The sequence below is a fragment of the Emys orbicularis genome, chromosome 24 (genome assembly GCF_028017835.1).
Source record: "Emys orbicularis isolate rEmyOrb1 chromosome 24, rEmyOrb1.hap1, whole genome shotgun sequence".
NCBI classification, from domain to species: Eukaryota; Metazoa; Chordata; order Testudines; family Emydidae; genus Emys; species Emys orbicularis.
In genome coordinates this window covers 1,698,226-1,722,901 of record NC_088706.1, presented here as the reverse complement: position 1 = coordinate 1,722,901, position 24,676 = coordinate 1,698,226, and the positions used below count along the sequence as shown (strand labels likewise).

The 24,676-nt window shown below is 47.1% G+C and overlaps 1 protein-coding gene across 1 annotated transcript in view; it reads right to left on the bottom strand.

Annotated features, from left to right (window-relative positions):
* Positions 1-24,152, bottom strand: part of FBN3 (fibrillin 3) — a 259,180-nt gene extending 235,028 nt beyond the window's left edge. The window contains exon 1 of the mRNA XM_065422247.1: positions 23,983-24,152. Coding sequence (XP_065278319.1) covers positions 23,983-24,152 — 170 coding nt within the window. The remainder of the gene's footprint in view (positions 1-23,982) is intronic.
* Between the last annotated feature and the right edge of the window lie 524 nt (positions 24,153-24,676).

Sequence of the window (24,676 nt, the reverse complement as noted above, 5' to 3'; positions counted from 1 at the left end):
GAGAGGGAGTCCCAGCAGGGACCCAGACACGGGGGCAGTGGCTGGACTGGTCAGGTTCCAGGTGCTTGAAATGCCCAGGAGATCCAGGGCACAGAGGCTTGGATTCCCTCAGAGCCGTGCTCATGCGTAGCCAGGAAGAGGCGCTCGCTAGCATTTGTGATGACAATATAATCAGCCTGAAGTAGCCATGTCCTGTGAAAGCCAGCCCAGAACCTCCAGCCTGGAACAAGCCCAGCTGGCCCAGCAGAGCGCTTGCCCACGTTGGTGTCTCTCAAAGTGAGGCATTAGTGGAAATACAGTGGCCCCTGGGGAGGAAGTGAAGCGGGGGAGTTACCAAGTGCCTCGCGTAGGAGTGCAGGTTTGCATGTCAGACTGCCTTGGGTGAACCAGATGTTATGGGAAGGCTGAGTAGAGTCAGCCTGGGCCGGACACTCTTGCCTTCTCTCTTGCCCACTTCTGAGTCCATTGGTGAACATTACACTGCATGCATCCCTCTGTGGCCTACAGCCGGGGGGAAAGATTCCCAAAGCACAGCCCTCTCTATGGGGAGCCCCGCACAGATGCTAATGTGCTCTGGAATAATCATCATCCGGGCTCCCACAGGCAGCATTTGAAGGGCGGGGCTACGTTAAATGCTGCCAGGGAGAAGTGGCCCTCCATTCATGGGCTCCATGGAATATCCAGTTTCCACGGGCAAGCGCAATTTTCCAGCAATTTTGCTCCACTAACAAGGACAACGAGTACCCCTTCGTTTTTCCTTAAGAATGATCATGTTCATTTCTGAAATCAGAGGGCCACAGAAGTGACTAGGAAAGAGCTGCGTGGTTAGAGCTGGTGCACTCCGCCAGGAAAGGATGCAGGGATGCTCCCAACAGCACGGGGATCGCTCCCTTCCCAACAGGCCAGCGACTGATCACTCGCTCATGCTCTCTCTCTCTCTAGCCTGATCCTATTCCCATTGAAGGGAATGGCAAAAATCCTGGGGCCTGATTCTCCATTGCCCTGCACCTCCATTGCAGCTACACCAGTGCAAAGTGAGTGCAAAGCTGCCAGAAGTATCTAAGTAAAACCATTTTACACCCACTCTGCACTGGTGTAAGTGATGACGCAAGGTGCAGGCAACAATATTGTCTTCAGTGGGCCAGGATCAGATTTGAAGGCTGCAACTTCACTAGAAATGCTGCAGTTCTGCAGCTGTGCTGCTGTAGTGCCAACGTATTCACTACCTACACTGACGGGAGGGGTTCTCCTGACAGGGGTTCTCCTGTCACCGTAGGGAGTCCACCTCCCCGAGAGGCAGCAGCTGGGCCAACTGAAGAATTCTTCCATCGACCCAGTCCTGTCCACACTGGGGGTAGCTCAGGGGTGTGGATTCTTCACTCCCCTGAGCGACGTAGCTGCATCGACCTAACTTTTTAGTGTAGACCTGGCCTAAGGCACCATCAGGCCCCACAGTGTTGTATGGACAGATTCTGCTATCATGAAATGCAGTGTAAATCCAGAGTAGCCATTCACAGATTCATAGCCATGGCCTTCATTAGCTGGAGGGACACATTCAAGTCAGTGAGTCACTCCAGAACATAAGAACGGCCATACTGGGTCAGACCAAAGGTCCATCTAGCCCAGTATCCTGTCCTCTGACAGTGGCCAATGCCAGGTGCCCCAGAGGGAATGAACAGAACAAGGAATCATCAAGTGATCCATTCCCTATTGCCCATTCCCAGCTTCTGGCAAACAGAGGCTAGGGACACCATCCCAGCCCATCCTGGCTAATAGCCATTGATGGACCTATCCTCTGTGAATGTATCTAGTTCTTTTTTTAACCCTATTATAGTCTTGGCCTTCACAACATCCTGTGGCAAGGAGTTCCACAGGTTGATTGTGTGTTGTGTGAAGAAATATTTCCTTTTGTTTGTTTTAAACCTGCTGCCTATTAATTTCATTGGCTGACCCCTGGTTCTTGTGTTATGTGAAGGGGTAAATAACACTTCCTTATTTACTCTCTCCACACCAGTCATGATTTTATAAACCTCTATCATATTCCCCCTTAGTTGTCTCTTTTCCAAGCTAAAAAGTCCCAGTCTTATTAATTTCTCCTCATATGGCAACCGTTCCATACCCCTAATCATTTTTGTTGCCCTTTTCTGAACCTTGTGCAAGTCCAATTTATCTTTTTTGAGATGGGGCAACCACATCTGCACGCAGTATTCAAGGTGTGGGCGTACCATGGATTTATATAGAGGCAATATGATATTTTCTGTCTTATTATCTGTCTTAATGATTCCCAACATTCTTGAGTGGATGATTTCAGAGAACTATCCACAATGACTCCAAGATCTCTTTCTTGAGTGGTAACAGCTAATTTAGACCCCATCATTTTATATGAATAGATGGGATGACACTGAGAGTGACACTGCTGTGCCTGAGGGCAGAGTTTGGCCTGTTGCCCGCACATCTTCCCAAGTCTGAGGCCTGGTCTACACCTAACACTTAGGTTGCCCTAGCTATGTCATTCAGGGGCATGACAAATTCTCACTTCAGAGAGATGTGAGTTAGGCAGACCTAAGCCCCGGTCTAGACATAGCTAGATCAATGAACCTAGCTATCACCTCTCAGAGCAGTGGATTAATGATCGTTATGGAGAAAGTGCTTCTGTTGATGTAGGAAGCGTCTACACTATAGCATCACAGTAGCACAGCTGCAATGCCATAGCTGTGCCACTGTAGCATCTGTAGTGTGGACATAGCCTGAGCCTGCTCCCTGACTGCCTTGCACCAGATCCTAGGGGTGTAAAATGCCCCCGTCCTCCTCCATCCAGATGGCAGCATTGTAGGAGCACTCTGCTGCCCTGTGGCCACTGACACCTGTGCAAGGCAGTGCCAAAGCAGGCCCAGTGCTTGTAGCTGGTGCTCGGCACTCTGCTGCCAGTGACTTTTCTCATGCTCTGAACATGGTCCAAACAGTAACATCTTTTCAGGGTGGAAAAGCTGGGGCAGTCCAGAGAGGAAGATGGGGTAGCCGAGAGAGGAAGATGGGGCAGCACAGAGAGGCAGGAAATAGATGTCAAATGAAAATAAATGAAGATTCTTTTCTGATATTCCCCACGGGTGCTCTGAGGCAGGCTGAAGAAAGGATGCAGAGACTCCCTACACATCTGGCTTTGCTGGGACCCCACTGTGGCCCCAAGTCCCACTCCAGAAGCACAGTGGGTCCTGTGCAGCTTCATGATCACGTTCTCGGAGGATGACAGCCTGAGCAGAGAGGTGCTGACCTCTGGGACACACTCAGCTGAGTCACTCTCATTGAAACAAGAACGTCCACATCAGCTACTTCTTCAATGCCCGAAGCCCCTTTGCAGAGGCAGCAGAGCTGTGCTGAGCTCACTGCAGTGACTTCGACCCGAGAAGCAGGAGAACCGGACCTGGGGGGTTTCAACACACCCCCATTCCAGGAAAATTAACTACACTTTACCAAGCAGTGACCCCACTGAAATCCAGGGTCCTAATCTGGATGCTGCCCAGTCCCTGAACTGTGGCCCCTGGAGACATTTTACCTCCTGGCTGCTGGATGAGCATCTTTTCAAAGGTGTAGCAAGAGCCACTCTCCAGCACAGAAGGTTCTTCCCCAGGCCCCTGGAGGCATTCGGCCATTCACATGCCTATGCCTCTAGCCCCTCCAGGGCTGGCAGTGTGCCTCCTCCCTTTCCCTCTCCCTCTCCCCAGCATCACTGTGGCCCCTGAATCCAGCTACCTGATTATTCTTGCTCAGTGGAAACAACCTGCAGCCCCTAACATTGTGCACTAGGGTGAGTGTCTCAGAAATCCCCACATCTCAGAAGAAGCTGTTTCACGCTGGGAAGGGAAGCTCTGGAATGGCTCAGCAGCGACTGGAATCCCGTTGGGACCTGCTCTGCTGACCCGTGACTCCAGATTCTGTCCGAGGCTCTCAGAGAGTGCAGAGAAGCCAGGATTTCACTTTGCTTGCAACCCTCCCCCTCCTTCGACTTGCCTTAGGGGTGCTGGGAATGTTGGGGGAAGGGCAGAGGGGGATGGGTGGGTATTGTACATCAGGGCTGGATGCGCTTCTATAAACTGTACTTTGTGAGCCTTTTAAAAAAACAAACTGCACATTTCTAAGGCCTGATGCTGATCTCATTCACCATGTGTAAATCACAAACAATTCAGTGTGACCCTCCCCCCCAAAAGTACAATCAAACAGTAAGAACGAGCACAAGGCAAGGAGTCCGGCAACACTCCAGAGGTGTGAGAGGCCACATGCGAACAGGCTAAATCCCTGCCCTCCTGCCAGCAAGAGGTGTTTACTGGGGGATGTATCAGGGAGCATCCCAGCTCCTCAGCCATCCTGCCCCACATGGGCAGAGTCACTCAGAGCTGAGACATCCCACTCTGCACCCTTCCCTACAGCACCTTATGACGGTAAGGCCAGAACTTGGCCCTCAGATTGTGCTGGCTAATAAATACACTCCTGCAGCTTCCCAACAACCTCTTAGGGCTTGTCTCCATGGGAAAGTCACTCCAGAGTAAGGCAGGATGTGAATTTGGAGCACTACAACTCTTCCAGAATAGCTCTCTGTGTGAATGCTCATTGCAGAAGAGCTATAGCAGAATAGTTATTCCAGACCAGTTATTCTGGCTAGCCGTGTAGACAGACTCTTGGTCTCAGGACCCTATGGCTAGCCTGCCTGTCAGCCCTGGAACTCTTAAAGACAGAGATCTGTGCGCTGTGACAGATCCAGCTATGGCTGCCCTCCTCCAAGAGACACAGAAATCAGAATAAAGTGAGAGGTGAGTCCCTGTTCCTGGACTAGCTGATTACAAGGAAGACAAGAGGATGGGAAATTACAATTCTAGTCCTAAAACAATAACCAGCATATAAATGAATTGAGCAACACGCTGGCCTCAGGCATGGACAAGGAAGCCCAGCAGCTCTCACCACTGAAAGAGGGACTAATGAATAGAGAAACCTTCAGTGTTGCTGCTGCTCAGTGATCCTGTGAGACTCCCCCACCCAGAGGTGAAAGGAAGCCGGTACAACCCGGTGCGCCGTACTGGACCAGCTTCCCCAGGTGGCAATTTAAAGGGCCTTGGGCTCCCAGCAGCGGCTGGAGCCCCGGGCCCTTTAAATCGCCGCCTGAGCCCTGCTGCCGGAGCCCTGAGGTAGCAGTGGTGGCCAGGAGCTCCGGCAGTGATTTAAAGGGCCAGGGGCTCCCAGCCGCCGCTACCGCAGTGGAGTCCCAGGCTCCTTAAATTGCCAACGGAGCCCCGGGGTCCTGGCTGCCGCCGCTACCCCAAGGCTCCGGCTACGGGGCTCGGGCAGCGATTTAAAGGGACTGGGGCTCCAGCCGCCACTACCGCCCTGGGCCCTTTAAATCTCCACCAGCTCCGGCAGCGGGGCTCGGGCAGCGATTTAAAGAGCCTGGGGTGGTAGCAGCAGGCAGAGCCATGGGCCCTTTAAATTGCTGCCCGAGCCCTGCTGCCGCTACCCCAGGGCTCCGGCAGCATGGCTCTGGTGGCAATTTAAAGGGCCCAGGGCTCTGGCCGCCACTACCATCCCAGGCCCTTTAAATTGCCGCCGGAGCCCCCTCCGCCTCTGGAACTGGTAGCTCTGGCAGTGATTTAAAGGGCCCCGGGCTCCCAGCTGCCAGTACCGCAGCCGGAGCCCAGGGCCCTTTAAATCTCGATTTAAAGGGCCCTGGGATCGAAAAGCTCCGCCTCTTCTGGTTGAGGCCATGCCCCTTCCAGTTGAGGCCCCTCCCCCTGCTCAGGACTCCGTCGTACCAGTAAGTCCTTTAACTTACTTTCACCCCTGCCCCCACCACAAGTGGGTATGAGAAAACCTCTTGGGGCAGGGGGTTAAACTCAAGCTTCCTGTAGGAGACAATGGGCCAGATTCCAGGCTGCTGTAACTCCACTGATGTCAGTCCCTAGAGATGAACTTGGCCCAGATGGTCACTTTCTGCAATTGGTGTAGTTAACCCTTATATGGTGTATTTACCTTTTCATCCTGACGGGCCATCTTCACACATCAGAAAAGCCCAAACACCATCGTTTCTCCTTTTTGCGGGTCATCTTTAAACATTTAAACCAACTCTTTTTGTTGTATTGCAACAAGCCAGATTTTGTCTTTAATTTTCTAGTTTTCTCTCTACTGCTATAATATTGCCAAGCAAATATATCGGGTTTTTTCTAGGTTTTGGATGCCTTGATTTGAGTCGCAGAATGGCTAGATGCAGCAGCTACAAGTGTACACCTTGAAGAGAAAACCTCAGCTCTAGCCTAGGGAAAGTAAGATCCAACAGCTCTCTGGACACTTGGACACAAAGGAAGCCATTGCAATCTACCACTCCAAAGAATGGTTAGTGAGAATCAGCAGCAGAGAGAGAGTCAAATGACCTGACACGTTCAAGGCCCTGTCATACATCCCTGAATAAACTGTTTTCTAGGCATGCATTTCAAAACTTGGACCCAAAGTTACAGGCACATTCACACAACTGTGCATGTAAAATTCATGCTGTGCATGCTAGTCTGGTGGTTGTGTGCACATGTGCAGAGTTTTGGCCCTAACTAGCACTCTTACCTGACATTCATGTGATTTTTACAAATATGCATATACATATCACTCTATTTACAGACACACAGTGCATAGAGGCAGGGGGGCACCGTTCTGCTCTGCCTTGTGCAGCTGTGCAAAGCAGCAGAGAGAAGATCCAGGGAGCATCTCCATCCCCAGACACACCCACACAGCACCAGGCCAGGATCCCTTCCTAGCCATCTCTTGAGTGATCTACATGGTACCTGCATGAGGAAGCAGCCAGGGCCCATGCTGTGTCAGACAGGACACCCTGGAGGGTGTATGCATTGCTCTCTTTTCGGAGCTGCCGTAGCTGCATTGCAGAGCATGGTCCTGCTTGCTGCTCTGTGCCTTCCTGCCCATTAGTAGCCAGGAGGGCTAGGAAGCTGCCCTACTGCTGACTCCACTCCACTCTCTCCCTCCAAGGCCAGGACTTTGCCCTGAAGGTTTACGTGGCTTGTATTTTTTACAATGGCTAACTCACAGATCACCATGGAAGTAAACTTTTAGCAAGCTGCCTGGTCTGGAGTATCTTGCAGCCTGCAGTTCTGGCCATATTTGTCACAAGCCATGCAGAGTTGAAAGCTGAGAAACTTTCCACCTCACCTCTTCCAGTGATTTATTAAAGTCATCTCAACTTGGAGCTCTGTTGGAGCAAGGATGACATTCCCACGTATTGGAGACCCCAGTCTCCAGCCATGGAAGGAATATGAGCAGCCAAGACCTCTATTAAAGGCACAGACTTTTAATCGTTCTGTTGAAATTAAATCCCTGGTTAGCTGTGGCCTGCTAGCCCTGCTGCCAAGCGAAATATGGATTCCAGGCTACCCAGCACTGGCAGATTGCTGCAAAGTGGCGAATGGCTCTTGTAAAACAGACTCAGAACTGCTTTACAATCTGGCCTGACCCAGACGTCTAGCCAGTTTAGATTCTAGTGAACAGTGATTCTCTCAAACGCAAGTAAAAGGGGCGTGGCAGCCTTTCAAGGAGTGGACATTTTACTAAATAAAAATGTGACTCAGAAAGCTGGTCTGGCGTCTAGACAAGGGGCGATTTACCCCCAGTTTAAAAAAATCAAATCAAATGTTGTTTCAGGCCATGTAGGTCTGTGCACAACTTCTCTCGGTCTGCCTCTCGTGAGAGTGAGGCTATGTCTTCACTACAGGGGCGGGGTCGATTTAAGATACGCAAATTCAGCTACGCGAATAGCGTAGCTGAATTCGACGTATCGCAGCCGACTTACCCCGCTGTAAGGACGGTGGCAAAATCGACCTCCGCGGCTTCCCGTCGACGGCTCTTACTCCCACCTTCGCCGGTGGAGTAAGAGCGTCGATTCGGGGATCGATTGTCGTGTCCCGACGGGACGCGATAAATCGATCCCCGAGAGGTCGCTTTCTACCTGCCGATTCAGGCGGGTAGTGTAGACCTAGCCTGAGACATCTGGCTGAGGTCCTGGCAATGCGTGGCTCTTCGAGGTCACAAGCGGGAGCAGGCAAGGCTGGGAGTGAGGGACAATGCGTCTCGGTGCTCTCCACCAGGCCGCATCGCTCTTCCTCAGGCTGTTTGCCTTGGCACATTGACTCTTCTGCTGGTGCTTGCCCCGGAGGATGTGCTAGTTGTTTCTAAGGGGTGAGGAGTTCTACCCAGGCCCAAGCTCTGGTTCTGTGGACGCCTCCAGGACCTCCAGGTTCTGTGGACGCCTTCAGTAGAGCAGGTAAAAAACACATTTCTTTTCCTCCACAGAAAATTTTGATTTTTTTTTTGGCAGAAATTCAAATACAAAAAAAGTTCATCCTACACCTAAAAATGTCTGAAATCCAAAATAATCTTGGCAGTGGAGGGAGTGTACCATGGGAATTTCTGGTGAGGGTGGAACATGGGAGATGTAGTCCACCCGGGAGCCTTGCCCCATAGAGGAGAATGGGCAGATGAGGGAACCAAACTACAAATCCCATGAGGCATTGCAGCAGCTTTCCCAAACTGAAATATTTTCATTTTCACACATTCAATTTTTCAAAGAAAAAATGAAATTTCCAATGAAAACAGAGACTTTTCATGAAAACTTGCATTTTGTCAAACACCAATTTTCCATGAAAAACACTTTTGATGGAATATTATTGTCCAGTTCTCCCGCTTGGCCATGGGAGCTGGATCCCAAGATAATGGCACTGTGGTCTCCTGGAGCCTGGGTGCGGATCTGAAAATTGCAATCACCAGAAGTCTGGACACTTCTTTGCGTGATGGCAAAATGGAAAATATTCCTTCTACTTTACTACAGAACAAATATGTCTTATAGATCCTGAAAACAAGGCTTCCGGGCAAGCCACAGGGCCTGATTCTCCACTCGCTTACCCCCGTGTAAATCAGGAGTAATGACAATGAAATTAGCTGAAGCATACTGAGGTAAGTCTGGAGGATGGGATAGAAGAATTGGACCTGTAAACTCTTCTAGTTTGGTGGCTACCAATAAGGCTTCATAAACCAAAAGATTAAAATGAGAGCCACCAAAATGTGGCTGGCCACTGCTCTAGAGAGTGTTTGAATAAGATTGTGCTGAAAAGTTTTTGAGATGTGGTTAAGAGATTTAGATTTCAGCAATTTCAGATTCCCTTCCAGCAGCTAGACCTCTACCTTCAAGAAAACCGAGTTCTAACACCTACCTCAGAACTATTCAGATTACATAAGCAGATGTAGCAGTAAAAAACTAACCCACCAAAAGTCCCTGACAGCAGTCAGGTGCTCAGATAATCCTGACTATCAAGGATCCTGTGATGAGTTATATGCAGATTGTACTCACTAACTATTCAACAGGGGGAAAATCAAGACAGTTAGACATACTTTGGGTCTGACTTTGGTAGTTCTGATTCCAACTAGACTACACTGGAAGAACGTTGGAAGCAGGAAGCCTGCCAAAGAGGCAGTGAGGCCACTAGAGAATGAAGGTATTAAAGGAGCAATCAAGGAAGACAAGGCCATTGCAGAAAATGAATTTTTTGCCTTGGTCTTCACTGCAGAGGATGTGGGGGAGATCCCTACTCAGAGCTATCCTTTTTGGGTGACAAATCGGAAGTCCTGTCCCACACTGAGGGGTCAACAGAAGAGGTTTTAGAACAAACCGATAAAGTAAACAGTAATAAGTCACCACGACCACCAACTCTTCTCCTATGAGTAGTCCTGGCTTTCCCAGTGGGATTACAGTATACAGTAAGTGTTTGCAGGATTAATCACTATATCCCCATCACAATGAGCCCCTCTGTTTAATACTCTTTTCAACATCTCATTGTTACAGACACTGTCTCGGAAAGTCAAGTCTGTCTCCTCAGCAAGTTGAACAGCAAATCAAGATTAAAGAGAGCAAGTGAAATAATTTTTTTAAAATGGGAAAATATTTTTAATATCATAAAAGGAATGAGGAAAAATGCAGAGAAAAATCTTTTTAAAAATCCTTACTCGCTTTTGGATTCAGAGTGCTTTGCTTAGTGCGCAGTTCAAACACATTAATGTTCCAGCTTTTTTTAGCAGTGAGTTTCTATAAAACCTTTAGCTATGCACCCTCTCTTTGTCAGTTAATCTGCTTGCTTCCTTTCAGTTCAGTTATTTGTACATTTATGGATCTTTTTCAATTAAGGGTTAGTAAAGTCAAATTTGATTTGGGCAAAATTATGTTAAAAACTCATATATCAGTAAAGGAACCAACCACAAGGAGGACTTTTCTTTGAAAACAGACTAAAAATGTAACGTATTTCCAGGAATTTCACAAGAGCATCATCTGGAAAGTAGTACCACCAACTCTTCCATATGTTTTTTCTTAAACCTCTGAAACAAATCAAAACTTCAAAACCATTTCTTAAAACATTTGAATAAAACCCCCATAACCTACTAATGTCCATTCCAGATAAAGGTCTGCCATGCAAAATATGGCAAAATAAGGCAAGAGCCTTCTGCATTTGCTGCTGGTAACAAGACAGACCAGTTTAACTCAGAGGTCCAAGATCAACTGTCTACAAAATGAACGAGGAGTACTTGTGGCACCTTAGAGTCTAACAAATTTATTTGAGCATAAGCTTTCATGGGCTAAAACCAAGGCACCAAAGAAAGGTTGGGGAAATAAGAGCACAAAGTTAAAAGCGTCCATTTATTGCCCTCACTTTTGTTCCTGCCATTGTTGGTAATACTTTGATCTCAGTCTTTACAACAGGAGTCACATGTGAGGAGTACACTAGCCAGGGAGCTGCCTTGATCTGTTAAAGAATCATGGAATCATAGAATCATAGAAGATTAGGATTGGAAGGGACCTCAGGAGGTCATCTAGTCCAACCCCCTGCTCAAAGCAGGACCAACCCCAACTAAATCATCCCAGCCAGGGCTTTTTCAAGCCAGGCCTTAAAAACCTCTAAGGAAGGAGATTCCACCACCTCCCTAGGGAACCCATTCCAGTGCTTCACCACCCTGCTAGTGAAATAGTGTTTCCTAATATCCAACCTAAACCTCCCCCACTGCAACTTGAGACCATTGCTCTTTGTTCTGTCACCTGCCACCACTGAGAACTGCTGAGCTCCATCCTCTTTGGAACCCCCCTTCAGGTAGTTGAAGGCTGCTATTAAATCTCTCCTCACCCTTCTCTTCTGCAGACTAAACAAGTCCAGTTCCCTCAGCCTCTCCTCATAAGTCATGTGCCCCAGCCCCCTAATCATTTTCATTGCCCTCCGCTAGACTCTCTCCAATTTGTCCACATCCTTTCTGTAGTGGGGGGGCCCAAAACTAGAAGCAATACTCCAGATGTGGCCTCACCAGTGACAAATAGAGGGGAATAATTACTTCTCTCGATCTGCTGGCAATGCTCCTACTAATGCAGCCCAATATGCCATTAGCCTTCTTGGCAACAAGGGCACACTGCTGACTCATATCCAGTTTCTCATCCACTGTAATCCCCAGGTCCTTTTCTGCAGAACTGCCGCTTAGCCAGTCGGTCTCCAGCCTGTAGCGGTCCATGGGATTCTTCCATCCTAAGTGCAGGACTCTGCACTTGTCCTTGTTGAACCTCATCAGATTTCTTTTGGCCCAATCCTCCAATTTGTCTAGATCACTCTGGACCCTATCCCTACCCTCCAGCATATCTACCTCTCCCCCAGCCTGACAATCTAGACAGCTTTCTATCCACCTTATAGTCCATTCATCAATCCAGACTTTTTTAACTTGCTGACAAGAATACTGTGGGAGACCGTATCAAAAGCTTTGCTAAAATCAAGATATATCACATCCACTGCTTTTCCCATATCCACAGAGCCAGTTATCTCATCATAGAAGGCAATCAGGTTGGTCAGGCATGACTTGCCCTTGGTGAATCCATGTTGACTGTTCTTGATCACCTTCCTCTCCTCCAAGTGCTTCAAAATGGTTTCCTTGAGGACCTGCTCCATGATTTTTCCAGGGACTAAGGTAAGGCTGACTGGTCTGTAGTTCCCCGGGTTCTCCTTCTTCCCTTTTTTAAAGATGGGCACTATATTTGCCTTTTTTCAATCGTCTGGGACCTCCCCCAATCGTCATGAGTTTTCAAAGATAATGGCCAATGGCTCTGCAATCACATCAGCCAATTCCCTCAGCACCCTCGGATGCATTCGATCCGGAACCATGGACTTGTGCATGTCCAGTTTTTCTAAATAGTTCTTAACCTGTTCTTTCACTACTGAGGGCTGCTATTCACCTCCTCCCCACACTGTGTTGCCCAGGACAGCAGTGTGGGTGCTGACCTTGTCTGTGAAGAGCGAGGCAAAAAAAGCATTGAGTACTTCAGCTTTTTCCATATCATCTGTCACTAGGTTGCCTTCCCCATTCAGTAAGGGTCCCACACTTTCCCTGACCTTTTTCTTGTTGCTAACATACCTGTAGAAACCCTTCTTGTTACTGTTCACATCCCTTGCTAGCGGCAACTCCAGTTGTGTTTTGGCCTTCCCGATTACACCCCTGCATGCTCGAGCAATATTTTTATACTGCTCCCTAGTCATCTGTCCAAGTTTCCACTTCTTGTAAGCTTCCTTTTTGTGGCTTACAAGAGGCTTTAGACACATTCTGACCACACTGAAAACAGCTCAGATTGAATCTTTAATGAACCAATTCCACAGCTGATGTGTCTTCACTCCAGACTCCTGGCTTTAATAGACCCTGGTGCACTGAGACATCGGGGCCATGCAGGAATGTGGGTGGAGGATGAGGGGAAAGCTTTGGCCATGCTCTTCCCTACCAGAACTTGTCTTGTTGATTGTGGTGAGAGAAAATGCGCAAGGCACAGCTTGAGTTCTGCCTGGAGATTCACAGGGAAGCCCAAGTACATTGACATACATTGAGGTAGCTCATAATAAAAGAATAAAGGATGTCTGGGGAACTGTGAGCCCCCCATCACAGCCAGGCAACAGTTCAGAACAAATTCTGGAGTCTTGTTCCTTATTTGCTCTGATGTGACTGCACTCTGTCAGGTCTCATCAGACACTGCAGGGTTTCGCTTTCCAGGTGATTAACATAACTCTGGTTTGACCCTCATGCCACACCACATCCCAAGGTGCTGCAGGCAGCCTGGCCAACCCCACACATGCAAAAATCAGGAGTCAGGCCCCCACAATCATAAGATTAGTTTTAAAATGATGAGATTTAAAAAAAAATAATACATGGAAGGTGCTTTTTATTTTGCGTTCTGTCTTTTGACTCGTTGGGGGTCAAGTTTTCAAGCTTTTCTCTAGAACTATTTCAATAATTTAAAAAATGAAAGCTCAAGATTCTGCTGTTTGCACAAGACTCCGGAGGCTGGTGCTTTCAGAAAAATGCTGAATATCACAAGACTCATGATAAAATCACCAGAGTTGGTAACATGGCGTATGTAAGCTGAGGGAGCTGATGGAGCTCTCCTGTGGATTAAGGTTTGGTCCTTGTTTGAACGAAGACAATGGAAGTTCTGCCCTTGACTTCAATGGAGCAGGATCAGCCCAAGAATCATTAAACTTTTGACCCTCTCTTGCAGCCCTTTGCTTGAAAAGAAGCTTGGATTCCTGTTTCTGTGTCGGGAATCTGATGCAAGCAAGTATGCATGTTTCAAATAAACACAAAGTGCCTGCATACATATAACAATAACTGTCATTTGGGCTCAGTGAGTCATGCGTTTTGCCCAAGTGGGATGCTAATGCCTACCTCTAAACAGAGCTACAGCTTCTATGCTGGCCTCCGTCAGGCAGCAAGCCATTGAGGAGGGTTAGTAATAAATATTGGATACGGGGAGGAGTGAGCTGTGAGCACTAAGAAACTGCAAGAGGCATTTGCTGCTGTTCAACCAGTTTAATAGATTCCAAGGCCAGTGATCATCTCTCTGATCTCCTGTATAGCACAGGCCAGAGAACTTCCCCCAAACAATTCCTGTTTGAATTAGAGAAAACCCCAGCCGTTCATGATTTAAATATTGTAAGTGATGGAGAATCGACAATGAACTTCGGTAAATTGTCCCAATGGTTAATGACTCTCACTGTTAAAACTTTACACCTTATTTCCAGTCTGAATTTGTCTAGCTTCAGCTTCCAGCCACTGGATTAAGTTATACCTTTTCTGCTAGACTGAAGAGCCCATTATCAAATATTTGTTCCCCATGTAGGTACTTATAGATTGTAATCAAGTCACCCTTAACCCTTAATGCTCCTTGAGTCTATCACTGTAATGCAGGTTTTCTAATCTTTTAAGCATTCTCGTGGCTCTTCTCTCAACCTTCTCCAATTTATCCACATCCTTCTTGCATTGCAGGCACCAGAACTGGACACAGGATTCCCACAGCGGTCACACCAGTGCCAAATACAGAGGTCAAATAATCTCTCTACTCTTAGTCGAGATTCCCCTGTACATGCATCCAAGGATCACATTCGCCCTTTTGGGCATAGTGTTGCAGTGAGAGCTCATGTTCAGCTGATTAGCCACCACAACCCCCAAATCTCTTCCAGAGTGTCTGCTTCCCAGGATAGAGTCCCCCGTTGTGTAAGTATGGCCGACATTCTTTGTTCCTAGATGTATACATTTATATTTAACTTCATTAAAATATATAGGGTTTGCTTGCACCCAGTTTACCAAATGATCCAGATCGCTCAGTATCAGAAACCTATCCTCTTCAGTATTTACCACTCCCCCAGTTTTTGTGCCATCTGCAGACTTTACCAGTGATGATTTGATGTTTTCTTCCAGGTCATTAATAAAAATGTTAAATAGCAGATGTCCCAAAATGATCCCTGCTGGACCCCACTGAGAACACACCCAACAGATGATGATTCCCCATTTGCAATCACATTTTGAGACCGACCAGTTACATAGTGATAGCACTAGTCTGTCCCTCTCACTGGGTTTTACGTGCATTGAACAAGTCTCTGGCGACATCCGGGATGCAGGGAAATATCATTATCCCTGTTTTCTGAATAGGACCGTGGTGCACGGAGGGGAAGTGAGGGAGGTGGGAACGGGACCTAAAGGAGCACAGAGGGCAATGTTCCCCATTTTACAACAGCCCAGATTCCTTTAAATTGCCCAAATTGCATCCCTGCCTCCCTCGTACGTAGCCATGGGCAGGCAATAGTAAGAATGCACTTTGGCTTCCACTGGAGGAGTCGGTATCCTAACCAATCACATTGCCTTTGTGCACAAGGATTTTTTCAAGCTCAAGGGCCCAGATTCTTGGCTCTGCTAAGGCCACTTTGTGCTGTTTGCACGTTACGTGCACATGGGCCTTGAACCGGCCAGAGAGCCACTGGTATGGAGCTGGCAAAGATGGCATAAGCATGTCTCATACCAGCCACTTACACCAGTGTAAGACGGGTACTGGGGGGACTTGGAATGCACCGGGCTGAGCTGGCGGCATGATGGAGCTGAACCCCGCTATGCCCAAGTCTCTGCTAGCACCACGACCCCTCCTGCTGTGCCTTGTGCTGGGGCCAAGCAACCCTACATCAAAGAACTGCAACCATCTCCCTTTGGCTGGGAGCAGGGCTGGGCCGTGGGGCAGAATCAGGGTCAGGAGGCCTAGCAGCCGCGGGTGACCCTCGCTACATTCACTTTGCAGTCCAGTCACTCCCGTTCCCTCCCTTCTGAGGTGACTCAGAAGATGCCAATAGAAATTGTGTAGGGCAGCAGTTTGTGAACTCGCCAGTCTCCTGGGGCTACCTCCAGGTGGGCTCCAACCTGCGCTGCTCTGAGTCAGGCACACCCTGATCCTCTTGCATGGCTGTGTGCTGTCTGTCTCTGAGTGTCATCTGAACATGCCAGCTTTGCCAGTGCCCTCAAACACTGGTTCTCTCCATTTGCTTCCTTGGCACTGTGGCACCCTTCTGTAAAGAACCCTTCTTCTTTCTTCAATCAGAATGAATCCAGGGCTCTGAGAAATGCTTTTTCTCCCCAAATGGCCCCTTCCTTTCATGAGGTGTCACTGATTGCAGACCCTGTTTAATAACTAATAGCCATGGCATAATTAGTAGTTTTCGAATTAAGGCTGTAGCTGATCCTTCATTCTGATAGGTGAAAAGAAGCAGCCATTAGCTCACAGGAAAGAGCATTTCCAGTGCAGGGCTCAGCTGGGCTGCAGACGCTCTAATGACCCTTTCTTCCCCCCTTGTTAAACCCATTCTTGCTGTTGAAAACCATTAAATAGTTCATTAACGTAATAATCCTTTTAAGATCCTGCATCGCAAATGGATTTGTCAAGCACTGTTCCTGAAGGAGTTAGTCATATTAAATTGTCTTCTACTGTAATGAATTTTATGACAGAGTGTGCCGCTTTGGGAATGATTTATGGCCACCTCTTGCTTTATTAGCTAGTATTGTAAAGTAATTTGTGAATCAGAGGCTCATTTATTTTGCTGAGTCTTTCCTTGTGCGAGAGGAACTTTGTGAAGCAGAGTTGTGAGGAGGCACAGAGCACGATATTGCACTGCCAGGAGAAATATAAGTCGTCTCCTTTCCTGCATTTCTGCAGCCGTGCCCCCTATTCCCTAATCACCCTGACTCCTCTACTGTAGCTATTCTAGATTCAGTTGTTTTTAGCTATTCCCTGTTGACTATAGAGCTGGGCATTGAGGAGTAGCATGGGTCAGAGGGGGAATAATAAGAGGGATGTGTCTTGCGTTAAATCCTATGACACAGAAGAGTCCTGTGTATTTGTACTGGTACCGAGTTCCTGAGTGGACACACCCAAAGTGAGTTGGTACTAAGGGAGAGTAGATCAGGAACTGAGACAGCAGCCACACTACCTTGTGGTGTGTAATCCGCATCACAGCACACAAGCTAAGATGTACTGGGCTGTATCAGGGCTTTTATGGGAGCCCTCCAAGGGGAAGTCATTGGGCTACAGGAAGTAGAGCTGGGGAGCCAGTAGGCAGAGCTCTTCCCTCTGCGTGAACATGTACGGTGGGATTTCTGAAAGAGCCTATGGGAGATAGGAACCTAAAAAGCTAATGAGTGTTGGGCACCTTCCAGAGCCTTCGGATGTCCCACCTGCAGTTAACATTCTAGCATGTTGCTAAGGCCACTGTGCTGTATGGGAGGTACTATACTGTTTTCCAATGAGGTGCAATCCTGGGGTCATTAAAAATCCCAGGGCACTTTTCAGAGGAATTGGGTTAGAATCCCTGTATCATGTTCAAATTCTAACTCAGAAAAGTCAGAGATGGAGAAGAGCTATTAAGTTATCTAGTCCCTCTCCCTGCCAATCCAGGATAAAAGTAACTACATCCTGTTTCCCTAAACTCCCTGGGATAAGGTATGTTGCTTCACTTTGTGTCCTATACTGTCACTGTATACTGTTACCCTTGTTGTGTTCCACCCCAGAGGTAGCAGCATTTCCGTGATGGATGAAGTGAACCCTGCAAACAGTGTGTTAACTTTACGAAATGCTTTGCGATCCTTCAGTATGGAAAGTGCGAAATGTAATGTAAAAAGGGAAAATATTGTTTATAAAATTCATGCAAGCAAAATGGTTAGAGTGCTCTGACGGTGCAGGACCAGCATTGGTCAAAATTTTTCCATTGATGAAATTGTTTCCTGACAAAAAAGTGTTTTTTTCTGGCAAGTATCTGCTTTCCATGGGAAATTCTGAATTTTCATAAAAAAAAATAAAGGCCTGAAAACTGAAATATTTTTGGATGAAAAACAAAATATTTTGTTCTGGAGATGTTGCTGTAGTGTCTCATGGAGGTTGAAAGTCAGTTTCCTCTTTTCCCCGCACTCCTTAATGGCTGGGCTCCACAGCAGGACTACATATCCCATGATGCACCATAGCTGAATAAAAATATTTAATTTTTCAGCCAAAATTTTTGGTATTAAAATTTTTGCTAAAAAAACAAAATTTTCTGCATTTTCTCCATTTTCCAACCAGCCAACTTCCATAACAGGAGAGAGTAAACAGAATGGGCCTGCACACTTTATTGTGTTATAGGGACAATAATGATTCACTAATGATCTGGAGGATGGCGTGGACTGCACCCTCAGCAAGTTTGCAGATGACACTAAACTGGGAGTGGTAGATATGCTGGAGGATAGAGATAGGATACAGAGGGACCTAGACAAATTAGAGGATTGGGCCAAAAGAAATCTGATGAGGTTCAACAAGGACAAGTGCAGAGTCCTGCACTTAGGACGGAAGAATCCCATTCACTGTTACAGACTAGGGACTGAATGGCTAGGCAGCAGTTCTGCAGAAAAGGACCTAGGGGTTACAGTGGACGAGAAGCTGGATATGAGTCAAGAGTGTGCCCTTATTGCCAAGAAGCATAACAGCATTTTGGGTTGTATAAGGAGGGGCATTGCCAGCAGATTGAGGGACGTGATCATTCCCCTCTATTCATCATTGGTGAGGCCTCATCTGGAGTATTGTGTCCAGTTTTGGGCCCCACACTACAAGAAGGATGTGGAAAAATTGGAAAGAGTCCAGTGGAGAGCAACAAAAATGATCAGGGGGCTGGAGCACATGATTTATGAGGAGAGGCTGAGGGAACTGGGATTATTTAGTCTGCAGAAGAGAAGAGTGAGGGGGGATTTGATAGCTGCTTTGAAAGGGGGTTCCAAAGAGGATGGATCTAGACTGTTCTCAGTGGTAGCAGATGACAGAACAAGGAGTAATGGTCTCAAATTGCAGTGGGGGAGGTCTAGGTTGGATATTAGGAAAAACTTTTTCACTAGGAGGGTGGTGAAGCACTGGAATGGGTTACCTAGGGAGGTGGTGGAATCTCCTTCCTTAGAGGTTTTTAAGGTCAGGCTTGACAAAGCCCTGGCTGGGATGATTTAGTTGGGGATTGGTCCTGCTTTGAGCAGGGGGTTGGACTAGATACCTCCTGAGGTCCCTTCCAACCCTGATATTCTATGATTCTATGACTACTAAAGTAAGTAAAGTTACTCATTGTGAAAGTGTTCACAGGATCAGTCTGGCAAGGAGAGGAATGAGAGGATGCAGGCTACAAGAACAAATGAGAGTAATGGTATAGAACAGGCTAGTCACATGGCCTATTTTATCCTACCCCATAAAAAACACTTGAAGACCCTCAAATGTCTGTTCCCTTGCTCTAAGGGCTGGTCTGCATGCACCCTTGCACCAAAATAACTAAACTAAATAATGTCATTGTTTTGGTGCAGGTTTGAGTGAAGACCAGCCCTTACACTACGATAAGTTACAAGGCAGACTGCAAAGAGTTACAAAGGGATCTCAGTAAACTGGGTGACTGGGCAACAAAATGGCAGATGAAATTCAATGCTGATAAATGCAAAGTAATGCACATTGGAAAACATAATCTCAACTATATATATAAAATGACGGGGTCTAAATTAGCTGTTAGCACTCAAGAAAGAGATCTTGGAGTCATTGTGAATAGTTCTCTGAAAACATCCACTCAATGGGCAGCAGCAGTCAAAAAAGCGAACAGAATGTTGGGAACCATTAGGAAAGGGATAGATAATAAGACTGAAAATATCATAATGCCTCTATATAAATCCATGGTATGCCCAAACCTTGAATACTGAGTGCAGTTCTTGTCACCCCATCTCAAAAAAGCTATATTAGAATTGGAAAAGATACGGACAAGGGCAACAAAAGTGATTAATGGTATGGGACAGCTTCTGTATAAGGAGAGATTAAAAAGACTGTGACTTTTCAGCTTGGAAAAGAGACGACTAAGGGAGGGATATGATAGAAGACTATAAAATCGTGAACGATGTGGAGAAAGTAACTAAGAAAGTGTTATTTACTCCTTCACATAACATAAGAACCAGGGGTCATGAGATTAAATTAATAGGCAGCGGGTTTAAAACAAACCAAAGGAAGTATTTCTTCACACAATGCACAGTCAACCTGTGGAATTTGTTGCCAGGGGATGTTGTGAAGGCCAAAACTGTAACTGAATTGAAAAAAAGAACTAGATATGTTCATGGTGGATAGGTCCATCAATGGCTATTAGCCAAGATGGTCAGGGATGCAACCCCATCCTCTGGGTGTCCCTAGCCTCTGTTTTCCAGAAGCTGGGAGTGGATGACAGGGGATGGATCACTGGATGATTGCCTGTTCTCTTCACTCCCTCTGAAACACCTGGCATTGGCCACTGTCAGGAGATAGGATACTGGGCTAGATGGACCATTGGTCTGACCCAGTATGGCCGTTCTTATGTTCTTATGTTATCAGTATGACTCTGAACTAGATTTGATTCTTCTGCATCTGCAGTTAGAAATGGCAACAGTTATCAATCCTGATGCTTCAGGGTATATATTGATCAAAAGCTGAGTCAGGAAGAGATTTCTCCCCATGCTGTAGTGTTGCACATTTGTCTGGTACAGAATGAAGGTGTTGGGGGTGACACTTTCTTATGAAGAATCTGGAAGAGGCCATTGTAGGAGATGGGACACTGAATTAGATGGTCTCTTTTGGTACAGTCTTAGTTTAGCTATGTAATCCCATACAGTGGTACCGCTAACCATTTGCCAGACCCAGTGAGATGATGCTTTCTAGTCCATTTCTGATCTCAGACAATTTTAGAGCTATGCTTCTGATGAAACTGGCAAAGACAAATGACCTTAAAGACTTGGACTATCAGAGAGCTGGACATTCATAGAATCATAAACTATCAGGGCTGGAAGGGACCTCAGGAGGTCATCTAGTCCAACCCCCTGCTCAAAGCAGGACCAATCCCCAATTCTGAAGGAGAAGCTGGGACTCTGGAACAAGACACTTGATTTGGGTCACTGGATGCAGAGCTTGGAAACTGCCTTTGGGAAGAAGTTCCACATGTTCTCTGGTTTGCCAAAATGCTATTTACATCTTTATATTCTGCATCATTTTGCCTGAAAACCAAGAAATAACGATTCCCCAGTTTGAGTGCCTTAATTTGCAGTTCCACAGGCTTTTCTAAACAGAGCTGGCATTTACCCCAACCAGGTCCTCTCTCATACTACAGAGAGAGCTTCAAAGATTACTAAGTAAAATGGAATAGACACTCACAGAGATGGCTGTGTGGTCCAGTGCTCCCAGCAAGGGACTGGGAGCCAACAACCCTCAGCTCTGTCCCTGATGCTACCACAACCTCACTGTGTGGCCTTAATAGTTCAAACCACTGAAAAATAGGTATAAGTGTATTTATTTTGATGTTTGCTAGCTATAATGACAGAGAGCCCCTCCAATACATTTTCCAAAGCCTCCAGGTGACTTGGAGTCTAAGTTCCATTTTCAAAAGTCACTTAAGCAGGGAGGATCTGAAGTCTCATTGTAAGTCAGTGGGATTCAGGCTCCTAAGTCACTTTTGAAAATGGGCCCTTGGCTTCTGTCAAGGTTCCTTCCCCACTCTGAACTTTAGGGTAGAGATGTGGGGACCTGCATGGGATTAACAGCTTAGATCTGGTCTGGCTGCCACCACTCCCAAGTACTGATTCCCTTCCCTGGGTAGCCTTGAGAGACTCCTTTACCAATTCCCTGGTGAACACCGATCCAAACCCCTTGGATCTTAAAACAAGGAGAAATTAACCATTCCCCCTCCTTTCTCCTACCAACTCCTGGTGGATCCAGATCCAACCCCCTTGGATCTAAAAACAAGGAAAAATCAATCAGGTTCTTAAAAATAAGACTTTTAATTAAAGAAAAGAAAGGTAAAAGAAAACCCTCTGGGAGAGATTAGCATACCAGCTACTCTCACAGACAACAGATTCAAAACACAGAGAATGTTCCCCTGGACAAAAACTTAGTTACACAAATGAATACCCAATTTGATTATTCCCTAATTGCACAAGACAAGTTACAAAAGAAAATAAACATAAACCTATTTATTCCCTTCACTAATACTCACTACTTGATAAGAGGCTGAATTCTGGAGCTTTCCCACTCCAGTCAAAAGTGAAACTGACTCAGACAAAGGGAATTTTCCTCCTTCCTTTTGAACCATCTTGTCCTCCCATTGGTTCCTCTGGTCAGGTGTTAGCTAGGCTAGGTGAACTTCTTAACCCTTTACAGGTAAAAGAGGCATTAACCCTTAACTATTTGTTTATGACACGCCCCCCAAATCTCAGACAGTGTTGGACCGCACTGGCTGTGATTTTTTTCTAAAACTTTAGAATAAACAGATGAATAAAACACATGCACCTTTACATATACTACTAATTATGTAAAAACTACAAGATTTTTCACATTTCAAGGACGATTTTAACCAGTTGAGTCTGGTAAACTTTAATGGGAGAGTGCATCAGCCACTTTGTTAGAAGCCCCTGAAATGTGTTGAATTTCAAAATCAAAATCTTGAAGAGCTAAACTCCACCGAAGAAGTTTTTTGTTTTTTCCCTTGGCGGTATGAAGGTGCTTCTGAACATTTTGTCCTAAATCAATCAATAATAACACGTGCCTTCCCTCCCAGGGTGCCGCGAGGCAGGTGAATGTTAGTAAAGTCCCCGGAGGTCACGGGATGAAGGCAAAATAAAAACTTGTCTCACTACAGCATGTTGCCGCCTCTCTCTCAGGTACAGCACAGCACTCCATGAGATGCTGAGTTAGAAGGTAATGCTGCAGTTAGTGTGTCAGCAAACCCAGCCATCACCCTGGGCTCAGTGATCCTTCGTGTATAGCCCTGGGAATCCACATCTGAGTTCTTGAGGGACTTCGGCTCAGGACTCCATGCTATCTTCCTCCTTTTCAAACATGGCCCTGCACACTCTCCCTTCCCCCAGCTCCCTTGTCGATGATTAGCAGCAGTGTTAACAAGTTATCTGAAGGACACACTGGAAAATGTCTGAATGTGTGAGTGTTTCTAGGGGAGGAGTGCACTCCTGCCCTTCTGTGGCAATGAGCAACTCAGGGCTGCCTTTGGTGGCTCACTTTTAAAAAACGAACCCACTCCAAATGCAGCGCCATAGCTGCTGTCCATCTTTTCAGAATCAGAGAGCGGCACAAGCAAGTGACCATGGATGTCCAAACTCTAGGAATGAATACAGCCAGCCATAGGGCCCACCCTTGGCTGTTGGTCCTCAGCTGCCATTGCTAGCCTCTGTGCTCCAGCTCCCTCCAATTCAGGTGCTGCATGTGTGACCATGTCTGTGCCGAAGGTACTGTATTCAGAAAAAGTGAACCCATGAGACAAGCCTTCCCAGGCAAGCGTGGGGGGAACATTGCCTTTGGAATGGCCTGGGGGCTGCTCCAGTTCTGCACATTGACACAGGAAAGCTTTCCCAGACAGGCAGACTCAAAATACACTGGAGTCCATGTAGTGATGGCAGGAGGTGCCAGGCTGACAACCCAGCTACAGCATGGGCAGCAGTACCAACTCCCCATACAATGGCCTGCCACTTTGCCCCAACCTTCACTTGGGGCCCCACACTCTGGCTGCCAGTTTTCAAGCCCATTTGATCCTTGGATGAACCTGCCAATAAGAGCCCATGACCATGATGAGATTTGTGACGTGGGTTCCTGTCCACTGAGAATCACCAACTGGCTGCACAATGCCACCAGACCAGAGCAGCCACCAGACGATAAGGTCTTGCAGACAACACAGCCCCAGGTCTGGACTGGCATTGGAGAGCTGGACGTGAAAAGCTCCATACCCTGCTGCTGGGACACTCTGACCCAAGGGAGTGCAGCTGAGTAATCACTTCTCCTCGCCTGATTCCTGTGCCCTGCTCAGGTTTGCAACAGGGGCGAGTAACACATGGAGCTCTCTCTGTGCCCTCAGACACTGAATTCCCCTGTGGAATCAGCTTGTTCTCCTAAGGGGAGCTTTGGAAAAGGCTGCAGGGCAGAATTTTTGCTGACCTCACACATAATACAGAAAAGGCAGTTTTAAAAGCAGGTCTGGTCTTCAGACTCTGTGCTACATTAATAACCCAAGTTCTGTACCATAAAAAATAAATGAACATTAAACGTACCCTCGTAAAGTGTCTTGGCCTCTTCTTCTCACTCTGTTTGCTGGCTGTCTTTCCTCATAGCCTGCAAATCTGTCTGTCTGAAAGTCCCCTTCATATTGGCCCTGGGCTTGTTCCATGTACAAAAGTGCTGTACATCCTAGCATGAACTTGGCCAGCCATAATAACCCCATGATGGCAAGGATTCCTTGATTCCCTCTGTTGCCCTGAAAGCCTCTTCCAGCTGGAGGGGCCCTGCTGCCCTGGTGGAGGATGGACTGTGGCAGCAAACCCTGAATGCCAAGCTGCCGTCCTGACGGTCCCCTTCTGAGGCTAGAAGCAGAGACAGGACAGAGGAGACACAAGTGTTCTTAAGGGCTTTTACATTTTTAAAATGATCGTTCACCCCAGGCCCCCCTTCCCGAGCATTAATAGAGTGAGGTCATCAAATCTCACTGACTTTGGCTCCCTGTGCACAATCCAGCTAACAAGCTCACACACTCATACCGCACAAAGACATTGCCAAAGAATTCCTTTCCCAAGAGTTAGGCACGGACAGAGGCTGCTCCCTCTGGATCTCTATGGAGTGGAGATACTCTCTTCCCTCCGCTCTGTCCTTCTAGCCCAGCAAATGCTTCCAGAGCATTTGGAAACATAAAGGCAGGGGCGTAGCCAGGTGGAGGGAACAGGGGGAGCGGCGCCATCCGCTGCGGCGCTT